Source organism: Xenopus laevis, chromosome 5L, assembly GCF_017654675.1.
Source record: "Xenopus laevis strain J_2021 chromosome 5L, Xenopus_laevis_v10.1, whole genome shotgun sequence".
NCBI classification, from domain to species: domain Eukaryota; kingdom Metazoa; phylum Chordata; class Amphibia; order Anura; family Pipidae; genus Xenopus; species Xenopus laevis.
The window spans coordinates 122,962,668-122,986,330 of NC_054379.1; the positions used below are offsets into that span (position 1 = coordinate 122,962,668).

The following is a 23,663-nucleotide window of genomic DNA, read 5'->3' on the forward strand; positions in this document are numbered from 1 at the left end:
CAAGGGACAGAAACTGATATAAATGATGAACCTCTGTGAAACACCATGCCCTGCATAACTGTGTCAGTGTTATGATTATAGCAATCTGGTTTTGACCAAGTGTGAACTGTTTAATACTGATTTTCCCAATAACCTAGTAGGTGTGCTGATGCCTGTAGTGGTATACCCATTGTTTGCTGCTCTCAGATTCATATTGAGTTTTCATGCTGCCTTTTACTTTTACTGTACTAAGGGGCAGATTTATCAAATTTCAAAGTAATGGGAGTTTTTTTGAACTCCAATACAGGGTCTGATTTACATAACGGGCAGCCCTAGGCCCGCTGATGTTAACCGCCCCGTCCCCTCCCTTTGATTTATGCAGATTTTCATCGTCTGGACCAGAGAAATGGGGATTGGCGAATGGGAAATTTAAAAAACTATTGTATCTCCTGCGCATCCCCAGTGTTTCTGAACCAATGTGGGTGTGGTTGGGCAGCATGCCGCCCCCTAAAATCCTGCCATCCTAGGCTGGGCCTTAGTGGCCTCTCCACAAATCCGGGCCTGCTCCCATAACTTCGTAATTAGAATAAAAAAAGACCAACTGAAATTTATTTTAAAAAATCAATGTTTTTTTTGCAGGTAAATAGGCTGTATTTGATTGTTTGATTTGAAATAGGATAGAATTCGATTTGAAGTATAAATTGACTCCAAATAGGTTCTAGGAGTTCCCCCATAGGCCAAAACAACACGTAGGCAGCTTTTAGATGGGCGAATGGTCGAAGTTGAAGTTTTAAAGAGACAGTACATGATAAATTTCGATATTTGAATTTTTGATTTATTTTCATAAAATTCAAATCGAATTTGGACTATTCTCTAGTCGAAGTACACATTCAATTTGATCCTTGATAAATCTGCCCCTAATTCAAAGGTGAACAAGCGCTTTCAGTGTAAAATTGCATACATTCTCATAGATCATACATGTGTACTGGCAATTATGTGGTGAGGCTAAAAACAATAAGAGAGATGATCATGTGCTGGTGGGAAGTCAGATGAAGATGATGGATGACGATACAATGAGATCTGGAGAAAATAGGTCAGGAATATTGAAATACTTCTGGGAAGCAATTAGAAGAAGAGAGTGGGATGTAGCGGAACTACACGGGCCCACAGCTGCAAGGTGGGAGGAGGGGTGACAAGGAAGAGGGCGGGAGTTGCCTTTCAATCAGAGGCGCCCCTGTAATGACAACCACCTTCAGAGGGGAGGACCCTGACAGAATAAACGTTGAGGCGCAGACGAGTTGTGATCAGAAGCGAGTGATTGTGAGCGGAGGGATCTACAGAGTGTACAGAGGAGCAGTAAAGTGACACCTGAGTATTAGCACCATGCAGCAGCAGCCGCTTCTCTGGCTCGTCACTCTCCTGCCCCATGCCATACAAGCGCTGCCATTCGCCCTCTCCCCGACAACCTGGTCCGTCCGGGAGATCCCAACGTCCCAGCGAGCGGCCAGGGAAGCGGCCAGGGTGGCAGTGCAGTATCTCAACTACTACTCGGGCTCTCCTCACCAGCTTGTCTATCTAGACGTGGTTAGGAAGGCGACCGTGAAGGTGAGTTGTGGCGCATGTCCTGTTGTAAGGCTGTCTCCCTGCGGCACCTCCACTTGCCTGACTGCATTGGGATCAATAACGGGACCGGGGATTGGAATCAGGCATTTTTAGGAGCGAATGGGATCCCAGATTTTGGAGCAGAAAACAGGCGCAAAAGTAAAACGGATTGGTTTTTCTAAATGAAAGTAGTTTATTGATTCAGTTGTCATCATTTCCATCAAGAATCCTCATTCCCTCAGGGAAAGGAATGAACTGTAGGTCCTGCCCAACTGGGGCATCAATAATCCTCACTCTTGCAGGGAAAGAAAGGAGCTCAGGTTATAGATGTACAGAACAAAAACCTGCCCTACTGGGTCTATTGGCAGCCCTTGCTCCCATCATATGTGCAGCTCTACCCTCCTGCCAGGGAGCTACACTCTAATTCCAGTAAAGGTGGCCATAGATACGATCATTCTTGGAAAAGATCTTTCCAAGAAAGATCATTCGTTTCAATACATACGTGTAGAGCTGAATCATCAGATGTACAGGTAGAAACAATAGAATTTTACTTGTATCTGACGATTCAGCACTAACAATGGCCTTCAAAGACACCCGATCAAAGTTTTCAGTCCATGGCGTCTATGGCCACCTTTAGACACTGAGTGCGCAGCAAAGCAAGAACACATATAAATAAGCACATGCTTTGCTCATTATCACTTTATGTAGGGGTAGCCCAGCCTCCAGCTGCTGCTAAACTATAACTTCTTCCTGCCCCCAGGACCTACTGGAGAAAGTTGAAGTTTAGTAAAATCTGGAGAGGAGCACAGATTTCTCAGTTGAAGCCCTGTAGGCACTGGCCCAAGGCACATCTGCATTCCTTGCATAATAGTTGTTCTTTATTTTGCCTTATTACCATGAAATAAATAGCCCCAAATCAGTGAAAACGAAGAAGGTTGCTATTGCGGGGGCTGCATAGCTGAGTGGTTGCTATAACGGTGCATGAATTGATTTTCCTGGTGAGTGCACATGTGCTATTCAGATTGTACCCTGCCATTTACGCAAATCATCTCATAGGGGCTTATAAAATAATGAATGCATGTGGTACAAAGGCTTAAGACTGGACCATATAGAACCATTTCTGACACACTCACATCTCTGCTCTACTCCCTCAGTACTGCCTCCCTGTGCCAAAGGCAGCAAAACCCCATAGAGTGCAAAGGGCAGCATCCAACTGCTAGCAGTTCCAATTGTTAGTATAGCCACTGGTTTCTTTGAGAACCATTGCAGCCATAATTATAATGCCACACAAGGATGTTCAAAGCCACCTCTTTTGTCTGGCTAACAACCTTGGCTTATCTTGGCTGCAGGAGAGCTGAGTATGGTGACAGTATTTCAATAATACAGTTAGTCAGGACAAGCAATGTAGGGAATGGCAATGGATGCACAGATACAGCTTTCAATAGGAACTTACAAATATCTTTAATACCATTAAAAAAATATATAGAAAGTATATTGAAAATCTGCCTAAATTACATTTTTGTTCATTAGGCAAAAGTTTCTTTTATATATATATATCCTTGAGAAAGGTCCCAGCGTGGACCGAAACGTTGGATATGCATTGTGAATAAAACACATCATTTTTTTCACTAAGAACATTGGAGTGCGGGTCCATTCTTTACTACATATGCAAAAAACTTGACCAACGCACCCATCATCTAAAAAATCCGGTAAGAGTGCGCTCACCACAATTGACTTTATATATATATATATATATATATATATATATATATATATATATATATATATATATATATATATTATAATTTGGATGGATTTTCCTTAACCTTTTCAGCTGGTTTGTTGTTTGCGATTGGAGGTTCAGTAGCCTGTGATTTACTGCATAGTGTCTGTATGCATGATTATTGCTTGGGCTCCTTTCAGAACAATTATTTAGTACTTTTAAGGCAATCGAGTTAGCCAGGACAGATGAAACCAGGTACAAGGAAAACCAATAATGCATGTAAAAAAAGCTATCAGACAAGCTCAAATTGAGATGTAAAAGGGTATTACAGAGAGAAGTAATATAAATCTAATTATGTAAACTGTAAAACAATAATTGAAGCAGGAACGGATGGGGTCCTTTTTATCAGAGGGAGGTCAATTGGTTGACGAGAGCAGTTAAAAAAGCAGAGATCCTGAACTGTTCTTTTTCCTCTGTCTGCACAAATGAGGAACTAACTAATGAATCCTCCTTTTTAATAGACCTAATTCTATCAATACAACTTCTAATGCATGGGTCACTCAGGAGGAAATTCAAAAGAGACTTGAGAATGTAAATTTAACAAAGCTCCAGGACCAGATAGAATGTATCCCAAGGTCCTAAACGAGTTTAGCTCTGTAAATGACAAACTTCTTAACTTAATTTTTCAGAAATTGAGTTCTGGCATGGTACCAAGAGGCTGGCAACCACTATTCAAAAGGGGATTCTGTTTTCACCCTGAAAACTAGAGGCCTGTTAGATTGACATCAGTGGTAGGAAAGCCTTTGGAAATGGGTATTAAGATATCAGATTTTTATTACATTGAAATCACTAGTCTGTGAGAGCATGGTTTCATGCTGAATAGATTTTGCCAGACAAATTAAAGAGCAAGTCAACCCCAAAATTTAATATTTGCCTAATAAAAAACATAATTCTAAGCAATTTCCCAATATTAATTTATTAAAAAATATCAGTGCTTTTAAAGTTATTTATAAAAACAATTGTTATTGGAAGCACCATTTTCTTAACTCCTGGTTGTTACTTTTTAAACAATGTTTCAAAAGTCTTCGTTCTCCAGAGAAAAACAAATCTGTTAATCATCTAGCTTGTCTTACAGAAAGGAAAGGGGCAGACAAACACTGTTTTCAATAGCAATACATACAGTAGAGCCTCGATTTTACATCCCTTGATATTAGGTTTCCCCTCATTTTACATTGTTGTTTGGTGGTCCCACCTATATATTATGCATAATACATTTCCCTGATTTTACATTTTACGTTTTCCTGGATTTTACACCATTTTTTTCTGGTCCCCTGAACATGGGGGTTCTGCTATATACAAATAACTTAAAGACCATACAAAATTTATAATGAATGTATATTGTAAAGTTGCTTAGAATTAGGTTTTCTTTTATTAGGCAAAAACTTATTTTGGGGGTTGATATTCCCTTTAAGTGCCTTCTATGAGTAGATGGCAGGAACCTTGACTGTGGGATGGCATTGGATGTGATCTACTTAGACTTTTCCCCATAGAAAAAGATCAAGGTAATTAGAATAAGATATAGAGTCAAAGAGAGCTAAAAGTTAAAAGTCAGTCATTTCACAAATATGTTCTTATACTAAATACCTCAGCGTCTGTGTTTTCAAAATACAAAATAAAATTTTTTCCCCTTCCCATTTTACTGAATACTTTTTTTCAAATTCTTTCTATTTGACCATTTTTGTTATGTTGAAATGTAAACTTTAATTTTTCATCTACTTAACCGTATGTCTTTATAAAGCAGCTCTGTGAGGGGGAGGCACTGATTGTTCTAAATTGATACATGAGTTAATACATTTCTTATTTTTGTCCCTGCTGAGCAGAATCCCTCCATTTCATTAAAGGCAGCTGTTAGAATTGATACAAAAGTTGCTAATATTCCACAGATGCTGCTGAGAAATGTATCAACGAATGTAGCAAATTATAACAGTTTAGAATCTGCACCTGGATCACTGAGCTGCCAGACTCAAACACCAGAGACAGGGACATTAAAGGGGTTGTTCACCTTTAAATGCATTTTAGTATGGTGTAGTGAGCGATATTCTGAGTCAATTTGCATTTGGCTTTCATTTTTGCATTTGGGGTTTTTGAGATATTTAGCTTTTAATTCAGCAGCTCTTTAGTTTGCAATTTCAGCAGTCTTGTTGCTAGGGTCCAAATTCCCCTAGCAAATATGCATTGATTTGAAAAAGAGACTGGAATATGAATAGGAGAGGGCCTGAACAGAAAGATGAGTAATAAAAAGAAGCAATAACAATATGTTTGTAGCCTTACAGGGCATTTTTTTTAATGGGGTCAGTGATCGCCATTTGGAAGCTGGAAAGAACTGAATGAATGAAACAACTGAAATGAAAAAAGTATTTGGAAGGTGAACAACCCCTTTAATACTAAGGCTATTGGGATTTTAACACCTACAGTATGTTTAGTAAAAGTATCAGTATATATATATAGTTATATATAGTTTATATATATATGTGAGTGTATAGATGGATCTGTATAAGTATAAATGTACACTGGGGTTCATTCGGAGTTGTTAAACTTAAGCTGGCCATAGATGTAAAGATCTTTAAAATATCTTTTCGTTATCGTGAGACCACGATTATCTCGAAATGATTGTTTAAATGTACGATTTGACCATCAACTAAAAAGACCATTTCAGGCGATATTGCTAGGAAAAATGAGGGTAGCTGCCTGCTTGGCCCTGCAAACATAGATACACTACTGGGACCCAGTGTCAGACTGGTCCACTGGGATACCAGGAAAACTCCCGGTGGGCCCAGGTATCAGTGGGCCCTTTTGCTCACCCAATTATTTGCTTTGTATATCTATACCACAGCCATTCCCCCATTTATAAGAGAGAAGAGAGGAAATGGAGGGAAGAATGGATAATAATATGTAAGGAGAAATTATTAAAATAATAAAGAAAGAAGAAAAGTGAACGAAGAAAAAATAATTTGGAGAGTGGGCCCGCACTCAGCGGTTTTCCAGTGGGCCCCAGGCATCCCAGTCTGACACTGCTGGGACCGATAAATTTTTTTAAACCTGGCCGATCAATTTGATGTCGGACAAAAAAATCGTAAGATGCGCGATCATTCGATTCCCACTAACTTCACGATAATTTGGTGGATTGGTCGGATTTTGCTAAAATCGGCCGTTCACCAATGAAAGATCTTGGCATCTATGGGGACCTTTAAATATAATACTATATGCTGTTTTTCTACCTGATTTGGATGTGCGGATTAATGCACATGCTCCTCTAAGCTATAGCCTAGGGGCCAAGTGTAATCAGGAGCCATCTAGCTTTTTTAAATTATTATTTATAATTTCTTTTAATACCTATTTTTACTTGAGTTGCTGGGTCCGGTCTGGCACACATGCTGGGAGAAGAAGGCAAGCAAGGCGTGTGCGAGTGTGCACCTGGATGCGCTGTTTGAAGCAGTTATTTTACATGCTTGGTTCTGAAGGCATTAAACCCCTTTTTAGTGCTGAACATACATTACTGTTTCTGCAGACCTGGCACTGCATGCGATGTGCTGTTCCAAAGGTGATGAACCAGCACCATGCACAAAAGCCAATTACTTTAAGCTGAGCATCTCAAAGTATAGGAAACCATATTGGCCAGTACAGGTATAGTGGTTCATTATTTGTCTAAACAATTAGATACATTGAGAAGTAGGGGCACATATCTAAAACCAGTGGTGTGCAGCTAGTGCTGAACTACAGGTTGCAGCAGTCCCTGATTGGGTAGCCCTGGTAGATGAGTAAACAGGGTATAACCAAACCACTTGTTCCATAGAACATTGTCACTACTTCTGGAAAAGATAAATACAAACCCTTTAAGAAGAGAGCAGCCTGCCCACCCCTTCACCATTCTAATAAAAATCTTGTAGTCCTGGACTGCTGGTTGCTATAGCAGTGACTGCCGCGCCAGTTCCCATAACAATTCGGTGCTGAATACAGCCGCCTAAATTTACTAGGAGTCTTACAAAGGCACTGCCATTCCTAGGGGCCATTGAGAATATTCATGTCCCAAGGCAAACAAAACATTCATGAAGTGACAGCCAATCAGCAGCCTGTGAAGCCCGGATATAAGATGTGGAGTTAGCAAGTACCATTATCCCTATATATCCATATAAAGGAACTAGAGGCCAGGAATTAAAGCCTCATTGTGTATATTATTTCAATAGCTTCTGCCAGTTATTGTTTATTTATATTGGCTTTGAGAAATGTCCGAAACTTTTTAACGACATCAGTCTTCAGGCTTGTTTTTTTTTGTATCCTTGTGAAATAATGTGGGCAATGGGAATTCAGTAACAAAAATACAACACGTGGTTACAGTTTAATATACGGTTACATATTAACTGTCTGACATTTACAATATCTTCATGATCATTGAAATGAATAAGGTTAATGAGTAGTTTGTGGTTAAGTATGAGGGCATAGCTTGATTTACAGAACATTCTGTCCCTCTTATTTGCATTTACATATAGAAGTGGGTGCATTCCTCAGAGACGTCAGTAGAATGGCGCAAGTAGAATCAAGGAAATGCGGTTGTTGAGAAACTTAGTTGAAGAGAGAGAATATAACACAGATGGCTATGGGGTAATGTGGAAGCTTGCGGCAGTGGGATCTAAGACGTATAGGGGCTTATGGAGGACTATTTTGGTTATATTCACTGCATGTATTTTAGCTACTAAACAATAATAAATGGACAAGTTTCATTGTTGTCTGGAGCCTTTGGGTTTTAGGGTTTTCTCTGCTAATGATAGAATCTGTCAGCAAATATGAATATGTATGGATTGGGTGTAATATATAAATAAAAAGATGTAACACTCTAAATAGCATGAAGAAAAATGATCATTGAAAACATAAAAGTGATACTGTCCCTATATACTGTATATGCTGCGTGAAGTTACTGAGGGTGAATTTTTTGGCTGCACAGTAAGATTTAAAGCACAAGAGCTTATATGTAGGTTCGGGAGAGGCTGTAGCTGGTTATTAAAATCGTAGTAATCTTCCTTTTATAGAGTGAAAGTTTTATTAGCATTTGCACTATTCTTCAGTACAGGGGAAACCCCTAAAAAAATTAAGCTTCATTCCAGCTATGAAGAAAAGGCTTTGCTTTGCTTGTCTTTATGATGCCAGCCATTAACTGTAAAGTCAAACCAATGATTTGTTTGTGGGGATTTTCGGGAGAATATGGTGTTGCGCCACTGTATCTGGCCAATGTCAAAGCATGTTTTAAAGACCAGTGAAACAGCACCATCTTTATATATGGTAATCTATATAGTAAGAGAATGTCTTAACTGTGCAAAAACTATGGAGTTATGTTCATTTTGTTTTGCAGATGAGCTGCTCACATGCTATATATTAAATTATGGGGTCTTTTATCTGGAATGTTTGGAACCTGGAGCTTTACAGCTTTCTTTTTTGGATTGCCAAACCTTAAGTCTACTGGAAAACTTAAATAAACCCAAAAGGATTGCTTTGCCATCAATATGGTGTTTAACATCAATTACAAGGCACTGTTTATTATCATAATTCAAAATAAGAACTGTTTCCTTAAAATGCACATGGAAAATGGTCTGGCTGCATTTAAGAGCTTCCTAGATAATGCGTTTCCAGATTGCCTACCTGTATAATTTGATTAAAGTGATATCAGTGATGGTTTGCTTGTGCATAAAGAAGCCTCAGACTATTGTGCAAGGTGATGTGTCCATATGTTTGTTTAATGGGGCTCATTCAACTCTGGTATTTAAACACCCAATTCTGTAATGGTATTATATTTCACTTGTTGCATTACCACGCATGTCTGCCTGCGGATTATATTTTAAAAACAATCACAATTCTAAAAATGTTTCCTACTAGCCAGAGCAATCAAGAGTTATGTGACTTCTTACCCTGATAAAAATAGAAGCAACCGTTAAAGGCAGTGGTTCCATCTCAGATATTAAAGGTGATACAGAGGACAGATTATATTAGATAGAGTTTCTGAAGTTTCTTATATAGAAGAGAATACAATCAAACCCCAGAAAAACCACCAGTGCAGTTTATTTAGCAGTGATCTGGCTTCCAGCCCACCCGCCTCTCTCATCTTGGGGTTGGGAGAAACATCATTTCTCCATGTTAAAAGCGATTAAGGATCAGCTCAGAGCAGCGTAGGAGGAATAGGAAGGGACAAAAAGGATCAAGCAGTGAAAAAGCCATGTTTGAGTCTCAGCTCGGGATTACAGGAATCTGACCACGGCTTTGCTTTAATGAATTGAGTAAGGTTGGTGGCTCGTCTGTGCAGCCCATGCCAGAGTATTACAGACTTTAACTCTTTCACTTGTGTGACTTTCCAGCTCCGCTGTTTCTTTTTTTACCAAAACAGGAAATTCCTCATTTAACGGGACATTTGAAAAGAAATGTCAGTATGTAGGGGAAAGTGGCAATAACAGATAATATGAAATTAAACCCCATAGGACTATTTGTGTTTGAATTGTTTTGATTATCAGCTGTCTGAACTTTAAATTCTTACCAGTGTACTCTCCAATTAGAAAACGGATTGAAAGTGTTGTATCTCACCCCACCCCCTGATTTTACATATCTTTCTTTTAAATGTCATACTGGAAAGGCGCCAAACCAGATGCATAGAAGCCAGTGCAGCCTGCAGCAACTATCTATGTGAACAGGGAAGCATTGAATGGGTTGTTCACCTATGAATTAACTTTTTGTGTGATATTTGGAGACAATTTGCCCATAGGTTTTCATTTTTTATTATTCGTGGATTTTGAGTTATTTATCTTTTTATTTAGCAACTCTCCAGTTTGCAGTTTCGGCGTTGTGGTTGCTAGGATCCAAATAACTATAGAAACCATGGATTGATTTGAATAAGGGACTGGAATATAAATAGGAGAGGACCTGAATAGAAAGACGAGTAACAAAAAGTAGCAATAACAAAACATTTGGAGCCTTACAGAGCATTTGTTTTTAGATGGGGTCAGTGACCCCCATTTAAAAGCTGGAAAGAGCCAGAAGAAGGTAAATAATCCAAAAACTATAAAATAAATAAATAAAGAAGGCCATTTGAAAAGTTGCTTAGAATTGGGTATTCTATATGATAGGAAAATTTAATTTAAAAGTGAGCCACCCCTTTAATCCCAAATTTTTGGTATGGCTGAATGATGATTCAAATCCAAGCCCTAATTTGCATATTTAGATTGAAAAAAATTGGCTAATGAATTGGGAAATACCAAATCTGGGAATCAGATTCAGCTGGTTCCGAATAGGGCGAATCATGAAGAATGCTTGGGAGCTGACACGTCTGCCCATTACAGCTAGTACAGAAGGTAATGTCAGTAGAGACACTATTTATACCTGCAGTTTATGCAACTCCAGCTGCAAAGAAAATGTCTAATTCCATTCAGGGCCGCCATCAGTCAACTGGACTAACTATCAACCCATTGGTGGCCTGAGAAGAGTATCCTGCCAACAAGAAAAATGGGGCCCCAATGATCACACCCCTGACTCCAGCTAAGTGCTCTTATAATCAAAACCACATTTACAATCCACCTAAATCTCACCTACGACAGCACAATGTCTGCCCCTTCATAACTCACAAATCACATTTTCACATCTCTTGGGACCTCCTCTGCCATGGGGCCCCTGACTGCAGTACCCTCTGTACCCCCTGATACTATTAGCCAGTTAATTCAAATAATTATTGAGCTCTGAAATATGGATTATCACTTAATTGATCACTGCCCAACAGGATACCCAGTATCTCAGATGCTGAATGGGCCCTTGTTTAGCCAATGAAAGTGCAGTGATAACATTGCTATCAAATGGCATTATTTCAAGGGTGTTTGTCACAAAAATATTGCAAATCTTCTTTTATTACTTTTTATAGTGTTGTATGCATGTCTGTAATACAGTACAATCAGTAAATCCAGTGAAAAGGGTATATTTCTTGATGTACACATGAGGCACACTTCCTAAGCACTACAGATTTTTATGAAATGTAGAATAGTAAAAGATATTTAGGGAACTTCCCCTGGCACAAATGTACTTCCATAATATCATCTCTAGAGAACATAAAGGTTACATATTACTTACTCCCTATAATTAAAGTAAATGGAGGTCTTACAATTCTGTTGGCTCATAAGAACTCTTTTCAGTGCAATAGTTCAACTACATTATCATTTCCCTGTCCAACATTCCTTACATTCTGTGTGGTGTTCCTATTCCCTGAAAGAGACAGTATTGTATTTCCCAATGGGTTTGTTATTAATGCCAAACATGACAATAATTCATTTGGTGCACTACTTCTTTTCTGTAATTAAGATATTTTATATAAAGCTGAATTCCTGGTAGACTTAAGAAATGAAGATCCAAATGACGGAAAGATCCATTATCCACAAAACCCCAGGTCCTGAGCATTCTGGATAAAAGGTCCCATACATTTATCTGTACCCATGCTTGCATTCAGGACTTTGAATGGGTATCATTTTGCCTAAACTATATGGTTTAGTCTGGGAGAGGCTTCTGGGACTGGTAGTTTACAACAGCACTTGCTGACTTGCCATGGGGATGATGCCATTTTAGCTCCGATTTCTGATCCTTTTTTGTCCATATATTTGAAGACTGTGTGCATAATTAGTAGTATAATGTGTGTGTGTGTTTGTCATGGAAGTCCACACAATGTCTTCATATCAGAGAGATATGGGAATTCACACTGGGCTCTTTCTCTTGAACGGCTGACAAGATAATGCTCTGTAACTAAATCCAGATTGTTGCTTTTCTAGGCACACACTGTACCATTGGGATCAAATGTAAAAATCGCTTTAAAGGAGAAGGAATACCATATTCTACTTGGGGCTGCCAAAATGGCTACTTTTACTTACCTGTTCCCCCGGGCCAGTGTTCCTATCAGCAGAAAACCGCACCGGCCTGGGATTCGTCTAAAAAGCACCACAGATCGATCCTCTTCCTGCTTCTTCGGTTTTTAAGTTTCCCGGGGCAGACGCATGCGCAGTAGAGCAAAATAGTTGGCTTTTCGTTAAAATCCGGCTTTTCACTCTACTGTGCATGTGCAGCCGCAAGAAGCCCTAAAGAAGCAGAAAGAGGATCGCTCCGTGGCGCTCGCTAGAAGAACTCCAACCGGTGCGGTTTTCTGCTGATAGCCTGGTCAGGGAACAGGTACTTTAAGTAAAAGTAGTCATTTTGGCAGTGCCAAGTAGAATATGGTATTCCTTCTCCCTTAAATCCCTAGAACCATTTGCTCAATTATTAATACTAACTGTTTAATCACTGACTGCCATGCGCATCAATAAATCCCTAACGCAGCTGGCTAAACCACACACATGACAGTTTAGGAGAAGGCTGGGAAGTGTTTAGCCTGGAGAAATTGAATGCAAGTGGCTCCAGGCAGGATTTCCTTTTGGTACATTTAATATTGTGATGCATGTAAAACCCTTGTAGCAAGGGTAGCAATTTGCAGTTAAGCATTAAGACCATGTTCACTCAGCCTTTACTAAGGGATCTTCAGTGAGGCAGAGGCTTTAAGCCCTTCATACATTGGAGATGATGATGTATTTGATGCAGAGGTAAACTACTGGGTCTCTTTGCTATTTACATACATTTTTTTAATTTTCTTTAGATTTTGTTATATTAGCAGTTTTACACTGCAAATATCATGATTCTAAAAAGCAGCAGCACTTCTCAGCTGGCCATCCTGCCACCAGTGGGTTAAATGTCAAATGCAGGCAGTGTCTCTGGGCACGTCTCTGTACAGTTCTGTCACTAATCGTCAGCTGTCAGATTTCAAATCTACACCAGCGCAGGAGATAACTGTGCAGAGATGAGCGGAGACGCTTCCCGCATCAGACAGCTTAACTCTCTAACTGCTACTGTTAAAAATCAAGGTAAGTGATGCAAAATTGTTAATATTACAAAAACTTAAATAAATGTAAATGGCAAAATGTGCTCAGAAGAGCCCTTTGAGCAACAATATTTTTTTAACTTCCCCTTTATAATCCTTGACCCCTTTTGCAACACTGTACATTAATATGCAATTAAGCTTTACAACCACATTCACTTTCCTATTGCTAAGGGAGCTTTAGTGAGGCAAACAAGGTGCTTTTAAGCCCCAGTTAATTCAAATACTCTTATGGATAAATACCTAAGATAAAGGCTTAATGGCAGCTGAAAGCAATAAACAGTAAGTAAGTACAAAGACCCAGCACTGGAAGCTTGAGGGATAATGGGAGACGATAACCAACCATGTATACTGTGCTATACTGTATATACAGAATGCTCGGGGCCTGGGGCCTTCTGGATAATGGATCTTTAAGTAAGCCTGATCTCCATACATTAAGTCTACTTAAAATGAATTTAAACATTAAATAAACCCAATAGGCTGGTTTTGCATCTTATAATGATTCATTAAATATTAGTTGAGATCAAGTACAAGATACAGTTTCTTTATTACAGAGAAAAAAGGAAATCAGTTTTAAAAAATCAGAATTATTTGATTGAAATGGAGACTATAGGAGATGGCCTTTCTGTAATTCAGAGCTTTCTTGATAATGAGTTTCCAGATAAGTGATCCCATACCTGTATTATTAGCTGTTATTATAAGGGTCAGGGCACACACTCAGATTCAGGGAGATTAGTCGCCCAGCGACAAATCTCCTCTTCTTTGGGGCAACTAATCTCCCCAAACTGCCTCCCCCTGGCTAGAATGTAAATCGCTGGCGGGAGGGCACTCAGAGCGCTTCGTTTTCCGAAGTCGTTGAGGCAACTTCAGACGACTTCGGAAAACGAAGCGCTCTGAGTGTCATCTTGCCGGCGATTTACATTGTCGCCCCGAAGAAGAGGAGATTTGTCGCAGGGCGACTAATCTCCCTGAATCTGAGCGTGTGCCCTGACCCTTATAATAACAGCTGACACCTGACCCTTATAGTGCTGACAAATTTATTCAGCACTTTACAGAAATATCACATCATCATTCACGTTAGTCCCTGCCCAAGTGGAGCTTACAATCTAATGCCCTTATCATATTCACACACACTAGGGTCAGTTTTATCAGAAGCCAGTTAACCATGAAGCACACCATGATATTTCGAGACTATTTGCAGTTGGTCTTCATTATTTCATTATTGTTAATTTTTTTATGATTGTTACACAATGCACTTATAGGGAATTTTTTATTCTGTGAACCCTTTTAAAAACTGGGGTCCCAGGGTAAATGCTCTCTTTCTTGTATAGATCGATGATCACTCTGAGACAAAGAGAGAAAATCGGTTGGGATTGTACAACTGATAATTTCTTTTCTCTTTCAGTCCATTCCAGAGATCGGAGACAAATTCTACATTGAATTCACAACTAAGGACTATCAGACCAATGTAAGTACAACACGGCCTTGTTTTTAATCCATGGATCACTTTTGCTGGTTGTTTTGTTAGTGAGCCGTTATGGGGTTAAGATTGAAGTGTGTGCTGTATTGAGAATATGAGCACTGAGTTCTCAGGACCTGCGTTTTTTTCTGCTTCTCTATCCTAGCAGGAGGCTCGGGTATGCACTGCATCAGTTTTCTTCCGACAGAAACAGGCAAAGCCAGCTATACATATCAACTGCACCACCAGCGGGAGCCTGACGAAGGCACGGGAAAATGATTATAATTTTTACAGGCAAATGAAGAAACAAGTGACACCCATTAGTGGAAAGGACATTCCTGGTAAGTTGCAGTCTGTGATAGATGTTCTTGGCTCAGTATTTGTCAGCATTCTTTTGGCGAGACGTAATTTCGCATTTTGATGAATGTGTGTATTCGTCACAAAATAATACGGTGGAGACTTTTGAAGCAAAAGTTCGCACCTAAGGAAATGTGCCCCTTTGTGTAGTAAGAAACGCCACCTGCTCTCATGCACAGTGTTTTGAAAAATAAAGGGGCAGTGGTTGCCAATGAGAAACAGCAGACCAGTCTGTTGAAGTGAAAGCCCATGAGAGGAAGGAGCCACTTGCATGATGCACCATCTATCCAGTGCCTGTAAATAAGTACGAGGGGTACACGGGAAAATATAGATGCAAAGCTTGGGTAACGTTTTCATAAAACTGTTGGAGTTTGTGTAAATAGGTGGGCTTGGGACACTGTCACTGAGAACACAGTGGGGCAAAGTTCACTGGGGACACTAAGAGAATGTCATTGGCTGAAGGATGGCTTTACTTTATGTCTCAATTCTAACAGTAATCATACAATCCTATGGTATGCCCAGAGTAGTCTTTCTATTCACCATTAGAGCTCTTCTCCCTGTCTAATATCCCCTCCTTGCTTTGTCAGTGCATGCCCTTGCTATCTGCCCACAAGCACCTATACTGTATTCACTGTGGTGTATAATTAAACTAATTAATCCTGCCAGGCAAGCCTGCTGCTCCTATGTCAGTGCTACCTCATTCTTCCATGCCGAGGGACAATTATTTGATATACTGCATGTTTTTAAAATGAGCCCAAAGGCAGACGAGGGATGGAAAAATACATGGGGGCACATCTGGCCAGCAGGCCTACATTTGGACAGCCCTGTCCTACACTGTTATTAATTGTCAGTACACAGAAATAGTACATGCATTTCTTCTCAGCACAGTACCTAGGGACACACCAACGCTGTTCTCAGAAGGAACACAAATAATGATTCTGTCCTCTGAAAAGTCTTGGAACTTCATAAATCCACCTTCTTCCTCTGTGCCCACTTAATCCATGTATTCTTTGTACTATCACCCTGGGGAAGATGCCAAAAAGAGGCTGAAATGTACAAAGTGTTTATTGTTCCCCTGTTTTGAATTTCTGACCATAGAACAGAGAAATATTTTCCATTTCTGAGAGTCTCATTGTTGCAATCTTCTGACGTAATGAAATTGACACATTAAAAATAAAATTAATTAATACAAACGTCATACCAGGAGATAGGAATAACTCCCTTGTGTTCTTTTTCTTTTTATCAGACAGTTTTGGGTTTATTGAGCCCGATATGCTGCCCGTGTGGTACTTGGCCATTATGGGAAGCAGCTTTGTAGTGTGGGAAAAGACCACCGAGGAACGCAGTTACACTATGGCACAGATCAAGACCGTGCAGCAGCTGGTAAGAAGGGTTAATACAAATATATATATATTTCTATCTAGTCAGAGCTTTCAAGAATATATGTACAATAAACAAGGTTAGCAATGAAACATGCAGGAAAATGCTATGGAGCAGGAAAGCTAACCTCCCAGCATCCCCCATATCCTTGGCTAGGTTTTGTATTTTCGCGTCTGCAGGTTACCCATGTGTGTGTCTTGCTTTGTGCCTCCATTCTCCTGAACACTTTGTCCTTAGCTGATGCTGATGAAATAAAGTGGTAGTTCTGGGAAGTTAACGAGTTGTGGGCGGAGCCATGCGCATCACTGAGCTTATATTAACATGTGTGCGGCTCTAGCCTAAATGTGCTTCCAAGTGTTCAGTACTTAGAACATCATGTTTTATACAGTGGCAGATTGTTTCTATCCACCAGCTGTTGTTCGTCCACCACTCCCTTTCTCTTTAGATGAGTCAGCCATACCCAACCCGTGGCCTCCCAGCTCTTCTTGGACTACAACTCTCAGCATCACAGCCCTTCTTATCAGTTGGTCACTAGCTGGAGGGCCACTGAATATATTTTCTATATGCCATAGTTGTACAAGAGAGGCCAGTACCAGATGTCACATTATGGAAAAGTACAGCATTGTTTGTGCTGCTGTGACATTCTGTCAAGGTCACATCTCAGATTTCCTGCAGTTTGCTGCACTTCAAGCTGCTTTTTTCTTCATAGTGCCAAGGAATTGCTAAATAGATGAAAAATAACCTATTTAGTCCTAATACTTTCACAATAGTGCTACAAACATATTCATTAAATATATATACATAGTAATTATATACATATTTGTTTCCCCTAAGATATAATTAATCCTTATTGGAAGAAAAAACAGTCAATTGGGCTTATTTAATGTTTACATGATTTTCTAGTAAACTTAATGTACAAAGATTCAAATTACAGAAAAACCCCAGGTCCCAAGCATTCTGGATAACAGGTCCCACATCTGTACTGGAAGCTGCAGTATGGTAACATAAGTAGAGGCACTGACCATAGGCTGCAGTGTTATTATAAAGAATGCCAATACCTGACTTTTACAGATTATGTTTACTCACATTAGTCCATGCTCACACACACGAACACTCTCTATCTCGGGCTCTGGGAGGAACCGAACAAATAATATACAGACTACATGCAGAACCTCAGCACTGAACAGCAGCAATTCTAAAAGCTATGCCTACAGAATAATGCACACGTTTTAGTTGTGGTTTAATCAATAGTTACCAATTAAAAGGTACACAGACATTTCTATTACCAGTATAGAAGCTGATATGCGGCTTTTTGCTTCTGTCTGCAATGCCCTGTGCTGACCAGTAGATAGAAGTCCTTCCTTGTATCTTACACACAGGTATAAAGAGTACCATATGTTCACTTGAATCAGCCTATGCCCCAATGGAGCTTACAATCTAATTTCCCTGCATCAATCACACTGTAAATGCTCACTCACATTGTGGTATATTTATACATGAGATTATCTAGTAGAAAACATAGAAGACATACTGTATGAGTAACCCATGCAAACACTGGGAGAATATACTGGGTCCAGGCAGATAGTACCCCGGTTGGAATTAAGCACAGTAATACTAAATACCATGCTGCCAGCAACCCCTATGTTGTAAAATAGGTTGGAATTCAGCTAAATTCTATAAAAAATGAAAGAAAGTCAGTGTGTTTCAGTGTATGTATTTATTGAGTTTTAAAACCAAAACAAGTAGGAATTTAACAAAAATGCTAAGTTGTAAAATGAGACATCTCCAAACTGGATATAGAACAGGAATACAATAATGATAACAATTGGAGTGTCTTATTTACAACGCAGGTTGAGATGCAACATGCTGCATTTTTCCTGCGTTCGGCGCCTACATGCGCCTGTGTGAGTACAGCCCCATTTAAAAAACTGAATGCGTCTATTCCTGCGCTCCCCTGCAACTGAACGCATAAAAACGGAACGCAGGGGAGCGCAGCTTCAAATGCTCATCTGTAAGAGCCCTAATGCTCATTAAATCAGGATTCTCAGTTAAATCATGTATTGACAAAGCTAGCCAATGTTTTTGAAAAGCAAATGACTCTTTGTTTTGGACTCCTAGTAAACCACTCTTAATAAACATATACTTGAAGTGGTCGTTGGGCTTTAGGTTGTTTTGTCTCTTTAACTCAGGCCAGTTAAGTAAATTTCCTTTAGTAGGATCTACCACATCTTTAATCAGTAAAGGTAAGTTCTTACTCTTTTCCGGAGATGAAAGGAGGGAAGCCAGATTTTGAATTTTTCCAAAGGAGTTGTATAGGCGTGAAGGGGGTAAAGTCAGTGTGTTCAATAACAGTGTGGGTAGGACTCCAAAACTGTTTAAATCAAAGGTAAAATATTTGCGGCATGCCAAATTTTCATTTTAAGAGCAAAAAAAAAATGTTAATTTCAAAATTTTTAGGACATTTATAGCAAAGCAGGGAAGCAGGTTTCTAAAGGTGGGGGAGGCATATATGTAGAATTCAAAAGGCCAAAGTGTATAGGTCCGTTGCTGGTTTTATCATCATGGTTGATGAGACATGAATTATTGCATCTATATGTAAAGCCCTGGTTATTTTAGATTTCACTCCCGCTATGAACTACTGGGCAATAAATCAGTTCAGTGCACACATGCATACAAGGCATTTACTGCAAAATTTTGCTTGGTCTATCTGGTATTAATATGTCTTCCTTTCATAAAATTACCCACATGCACAAACATTCAGCAGCTCCCAGTAGGCATGTAGATCCATGCTCCCGGTGCCCTGGGAAGTAGAGGGAAAATAAATCATAGAGTAGGTTGTGCCGTGATGGAATTATCTGTGTGAGTTATACATATGATATTCAGTTTGGTAGAAAACACAGGACATTTGGGACCCCCTATGCAGGCATTCCCCCCCCCCACTTCTTCTGTGGCAGGCAGTGTGCAGTTGTAGTGGGCCATGCCTATTCACGTGTTAGGATCTCACTAGACTGGAGTTGTTACAGAACCCTGGCGGTCTTTATGTAGGAACGCAGCCCACCTTGAACTAAATAGCTCATGTTGAAACTGTGAATCCGGCAATCATATTTTCCTAAAATACCCAGCAAATTCACAGAGAATACATGTGCTTGGTTTAGTTACAGCTTGTTCAACCGTCGTTTGAAGAGAACATTTAATTTTTATCTTGCTGAAAGAAGGAACAATTGATAAAAGGCCGCATATAGGCCTGAAACGTTGCTGAACGGGTCTGCCATGAGAGTTTTAATAAAGGCATTTTTTAACAACTTGGTGCTGTGCTGAAAAATTCTAATTTTGCTGATTTGAGTATAGGATGGACCACTGATGGTACGTGCACCTTTTTCCCTGTGAAGCTGGGGCATTTGAGCTGACTCGAAATTGTTTGAAAGAAGGAACAATGACCAGTGTAATGGAAAGTAGCTGTTTGTGGCCATGACACAGGAATTGGCTTGACATTTGCTTCATAAAGAGCCATGTTTTAGCACAGCCCATGCTACAAATTAACACGGGGAGGAGGCTCTAGTTTGCTGAACATTGAGAAAAAAAGTACTACTACTACTACTACTACTGTACTACTAGTTTATGATTGGATTAATATCCTGTATGTATTGTATAAATTGTACCCCGACCATTGTAAAATAAAAGGATGGTACAAGTCACAGAGGAATTCCATGGTCATATAATAATATAGCACATGGCCAAGACCGAGTGGTTTTATACAGGTCATGGAACTCTTAGATGACTTCTAATAATTCTCACAGTACACGATTCATTATAATGCAACACACATATATCACTAAAACACAAATTATAACTGATTGTTGATCCAAATTGCAAACTGGAAATACAACTTCTCATTGACATACTACTATTAGTATTTAATTCTTAGTAGCCATTTTACTTTTGTTTTATTCTAATAAAAGAGGCAATGCTAACCGTACTTTAATCATGCATGAATCGGTACTGTATGCTTAGAGCACTGTAGCCCATGGTATACCCCCGGGTCTGCATCCTCTGAGGCAATATAGTTCAAAATGTGTGTTTCTTTAGGAGAGAGTTAGAAAGAAACCATTTAAATAAAAGCTTAGGCCAAACACACAGCAGTGCTGAAAAACAATGATTTTAACCCACAAAAAGAACTTGAGTGTTTGCTTATTTTTTAGGTAAATTCTGTGTTTCTAATCAACATAATGAACTTTTATTTTCAGCCCCGGAAAGATGATTCGATTGCTTTTGATTACGACATCCTCCTTCATGAACTCCCAACAGAGGTATGGGCTAGCTAAATCCTTTGTATGTAACACAATGCGCCAGATAAGGGGATATATTTTTCCTTTTACTTTGCCTTAAATATTTATAATTACATAGCATAACGTTTGCACAGACCAGACGCCGCATGTTTGTCTTTCAGGAAATGATATATTGCAGCCTCCATATTGTCTGGATTCCCGGGAAGCCGCCCAAAGTAGATTATGAGTGTTCCCACAACGCTGAGAATGGCTCCGGCACAGAATCAGAAGAAGGATCAACTTTCTTCGGGAATTTCAAATAGAACAAAGAATGCTTGTCTTCTGTAAGAACCTAATATCAAGGTTTTTGAAAATGATACTTCTGATTATAATGGTGGGATAGCTTCTAGACTAGACAAATAGGAACAGGATTACTCCACCAGCTCCGTAGATGCACTTACTAATGCAGGACTTTAACTGCAGCCTGCTGAAAGGCACAGGATGTATTAATACACCGTATACACAATACTCACACACTGGCTGCTCTCGCTAAGCTCCTTGTTACATCTATAGTGATGTCAGCCATTGTTTCACCCCACTTATTTCCTGCCCTTCCTTGAGGTTCCCAATATAATAAATGGCTACAGAAAGAAATGAGCACAAATTGGATGACACAGGAGAAATATATAGAATATGTACACTTCTACTATAACCTGCAGCTTCTAGACTACTAGTTACAACTGTATGAGAATGCCACTGCACTACAATGTTAAAGGACACATTTTGAGTGAAAAACAAGAATGTGTTAGTGCATTATACATTTAAATATATAAGTATATATTTTGTGCTTACAAAAGCAGTGTTTCTGGCTGATTTATTGAACATTTCTGCAAAAATCCTACTAGTTCTGCCCATCTGTTCCACTTCCTGCTGCCTCCTTTCCCAGACTGCACTGTAGGACAGGAATCAATCAGCAGCTAGCTGTCCTGAACTGAAGCCTATCTTTGCTTGTGTGACTGCAGGACTGTGATTGGCTGTCCCCCTACTACTGTGGCTCTTGCAAGGAACATAAGGACAACCCCACCCACATTTGAGACACATACAGGGACTTCAGCAGATCTATAGGGAGCTCCAATAAAGGGGGCATTTTTGAAGATATTAATTTTTAGCCCCAAAACTAGCAGTTAATTATTGCCTACAACATTTTTTTTTTTTTACATATGCTATATGTCTCCTTTAACAGAGAGCTTCTGCCCCGATGAAAGTGTTTCAGCACCAAAACACTGACCTAATATATATCTGTTTTTCTTAAGGCAGTAAATAAGAGGATATTACAGTCAGTTTCACCCAATACTAATTTGGGATTCAAACATACATTGTGGTATAAAATATAACCAATACTCATAAGGGTTCATTTGTGAGGAGTGGTGGGAGAAGTGCAAGAGCATAATTTAATGCTCATTCCGAGCACTTCTTCCCCCATTCTGGGGATGTGGTCGGAGACACGAGGTGCAGACCACAGACGTAAATGTCCCTTTAAGTAAAGTGGTGTGCAGCTTTAAAAAATGAATGGTTGAGGGAAGTGACATTCCACTTTGGTCTTGTAAAAAATGTTTCCCCCAGTAACACACCGTACACCATGGTAAAAAAGTACATATTTGTTGTAGCCTAACATCTAGCTGGAGTCTTCTTCAATTACATTAACTGCAAAGGCACAAAGATATATCGATTGACGTAGTTCCTTTTGCTCTATTCATTTTCTAATGACATTTTGTACCTGTAACGGCTCTCTCCGTCTTTCTTTCATACATAAAAGTGGGAGCTGCCATTATCCTGTGTTATTTGAGGCTATCTCCATTATTGTCACCATCATCATCCTCCTCCTCCTCCAGGAAATGTAAACTCCCAAAACAAATCAATGTAAAATTGCTCCGATTCTGAGCACTTTTGCAATTTACAAACTTTTTTTTTTTTTAGTTTCCAAGATATAAAATGTAAATGCATCCTACTTTAGTGTACTTTAAAGCTCTGCATGATTCACCAATTGCAAATATGTAATGGGTGACTAATACTTTTAGGCTTGTACTGTCAGTGCAGCTGAATCATTGACTACTGTTACATGGCAGGCTGCTGTGGCAGAATCACAATAAAACTGCCTGTACTCTGTGTTGGTCAATTTGTCCATTTTTTATTCACCATATTGCAAGCACACTGAAAATCTTTTTGGTTGAAAGAAATAGTTAATTTAAGCCATTTGTTACTTTATTGCCCTGCCCCCTGATTAAATTATCAGCCTGAAGGTCACGTGGTTGGATCTGACAATTTGTAAAACTAAGGGGCATGTTTACGGAGTTTGGAGATAAGTCACTGGTGCAACCAATCAGCAATTAGAACACAAAAGCAAAGATCTTATTGGTTGCTATGGGCAACATCACTGGTGATATTCATCTCCAATATTAGTAAACATGCCCCATAATCTCTAAAAGGGGACCCATGCCTGTACTTTAAGTTAATATTATTATTATTATTATTAAACTACCTCTATGAGGGCCTGAACAATTGTTGAGCTGCAGCTCCCAGCACCCCTATATGGGAGGCTACAGTGAGACAAGTGGTACATGCCCAATTTAAAGGTATGTCTGATGCTGGGGACCTGCAGGGCAATCACCATCTTTATTAAATCATGTTATTGCATCATGGCTTTAAAGTTTCATGTAAACTCTTAAGCTGGAAATAGAACAAAGTGTATAAAAAGCTAGTTATATATACACTGCACTTTACTAGAGTGTAACACAAAGCCATATACTTACTATATTAAAAATGTAATCTATTTTTTTGCACTAGAAATGCTACATTTAGAAATAAACACCTGTGAAGAATGGAAGTATTTAATATGTTAATAAAATGACGTATTCATTTTAA

General features: G+C 39.3%; 1 protein-coding gene across 2 annotated transcripts; it reads left to right on the top strand.

The window, feature by feature from the left end:
• The first annotated feature begins 1,221 nt into the window (after positions 1 to 1,221).
• On the top strand, positions 1,222 to 23,663 carry rarres1.L (retinoic acid receptor responder (tazarotene induced) 1 L homeolog). Of its 2 annotated transcripts, none has more exons than XM_018261756.2 (6): positions 1,222 to 1,584; positions 14,686 to 14,748; positions 14,906 to 15,080; positions 16,343 to 16,479; positions 20,721 to 20,783; positions 20,924 to 23,663. In XM_018261756.2, the coding sequence occupies exons 1-6, from the start codon at positions 1,363 to 1,365 to the stop codon at positions 21,062 to 21,064; spliced, it is 801 nt and encodes a 266-aa protein (XP_018117245.1). In that variant the 5' UTR covers positions 1,222 to 1,362; the 3' UTR covers positions 21,065 to 23,663.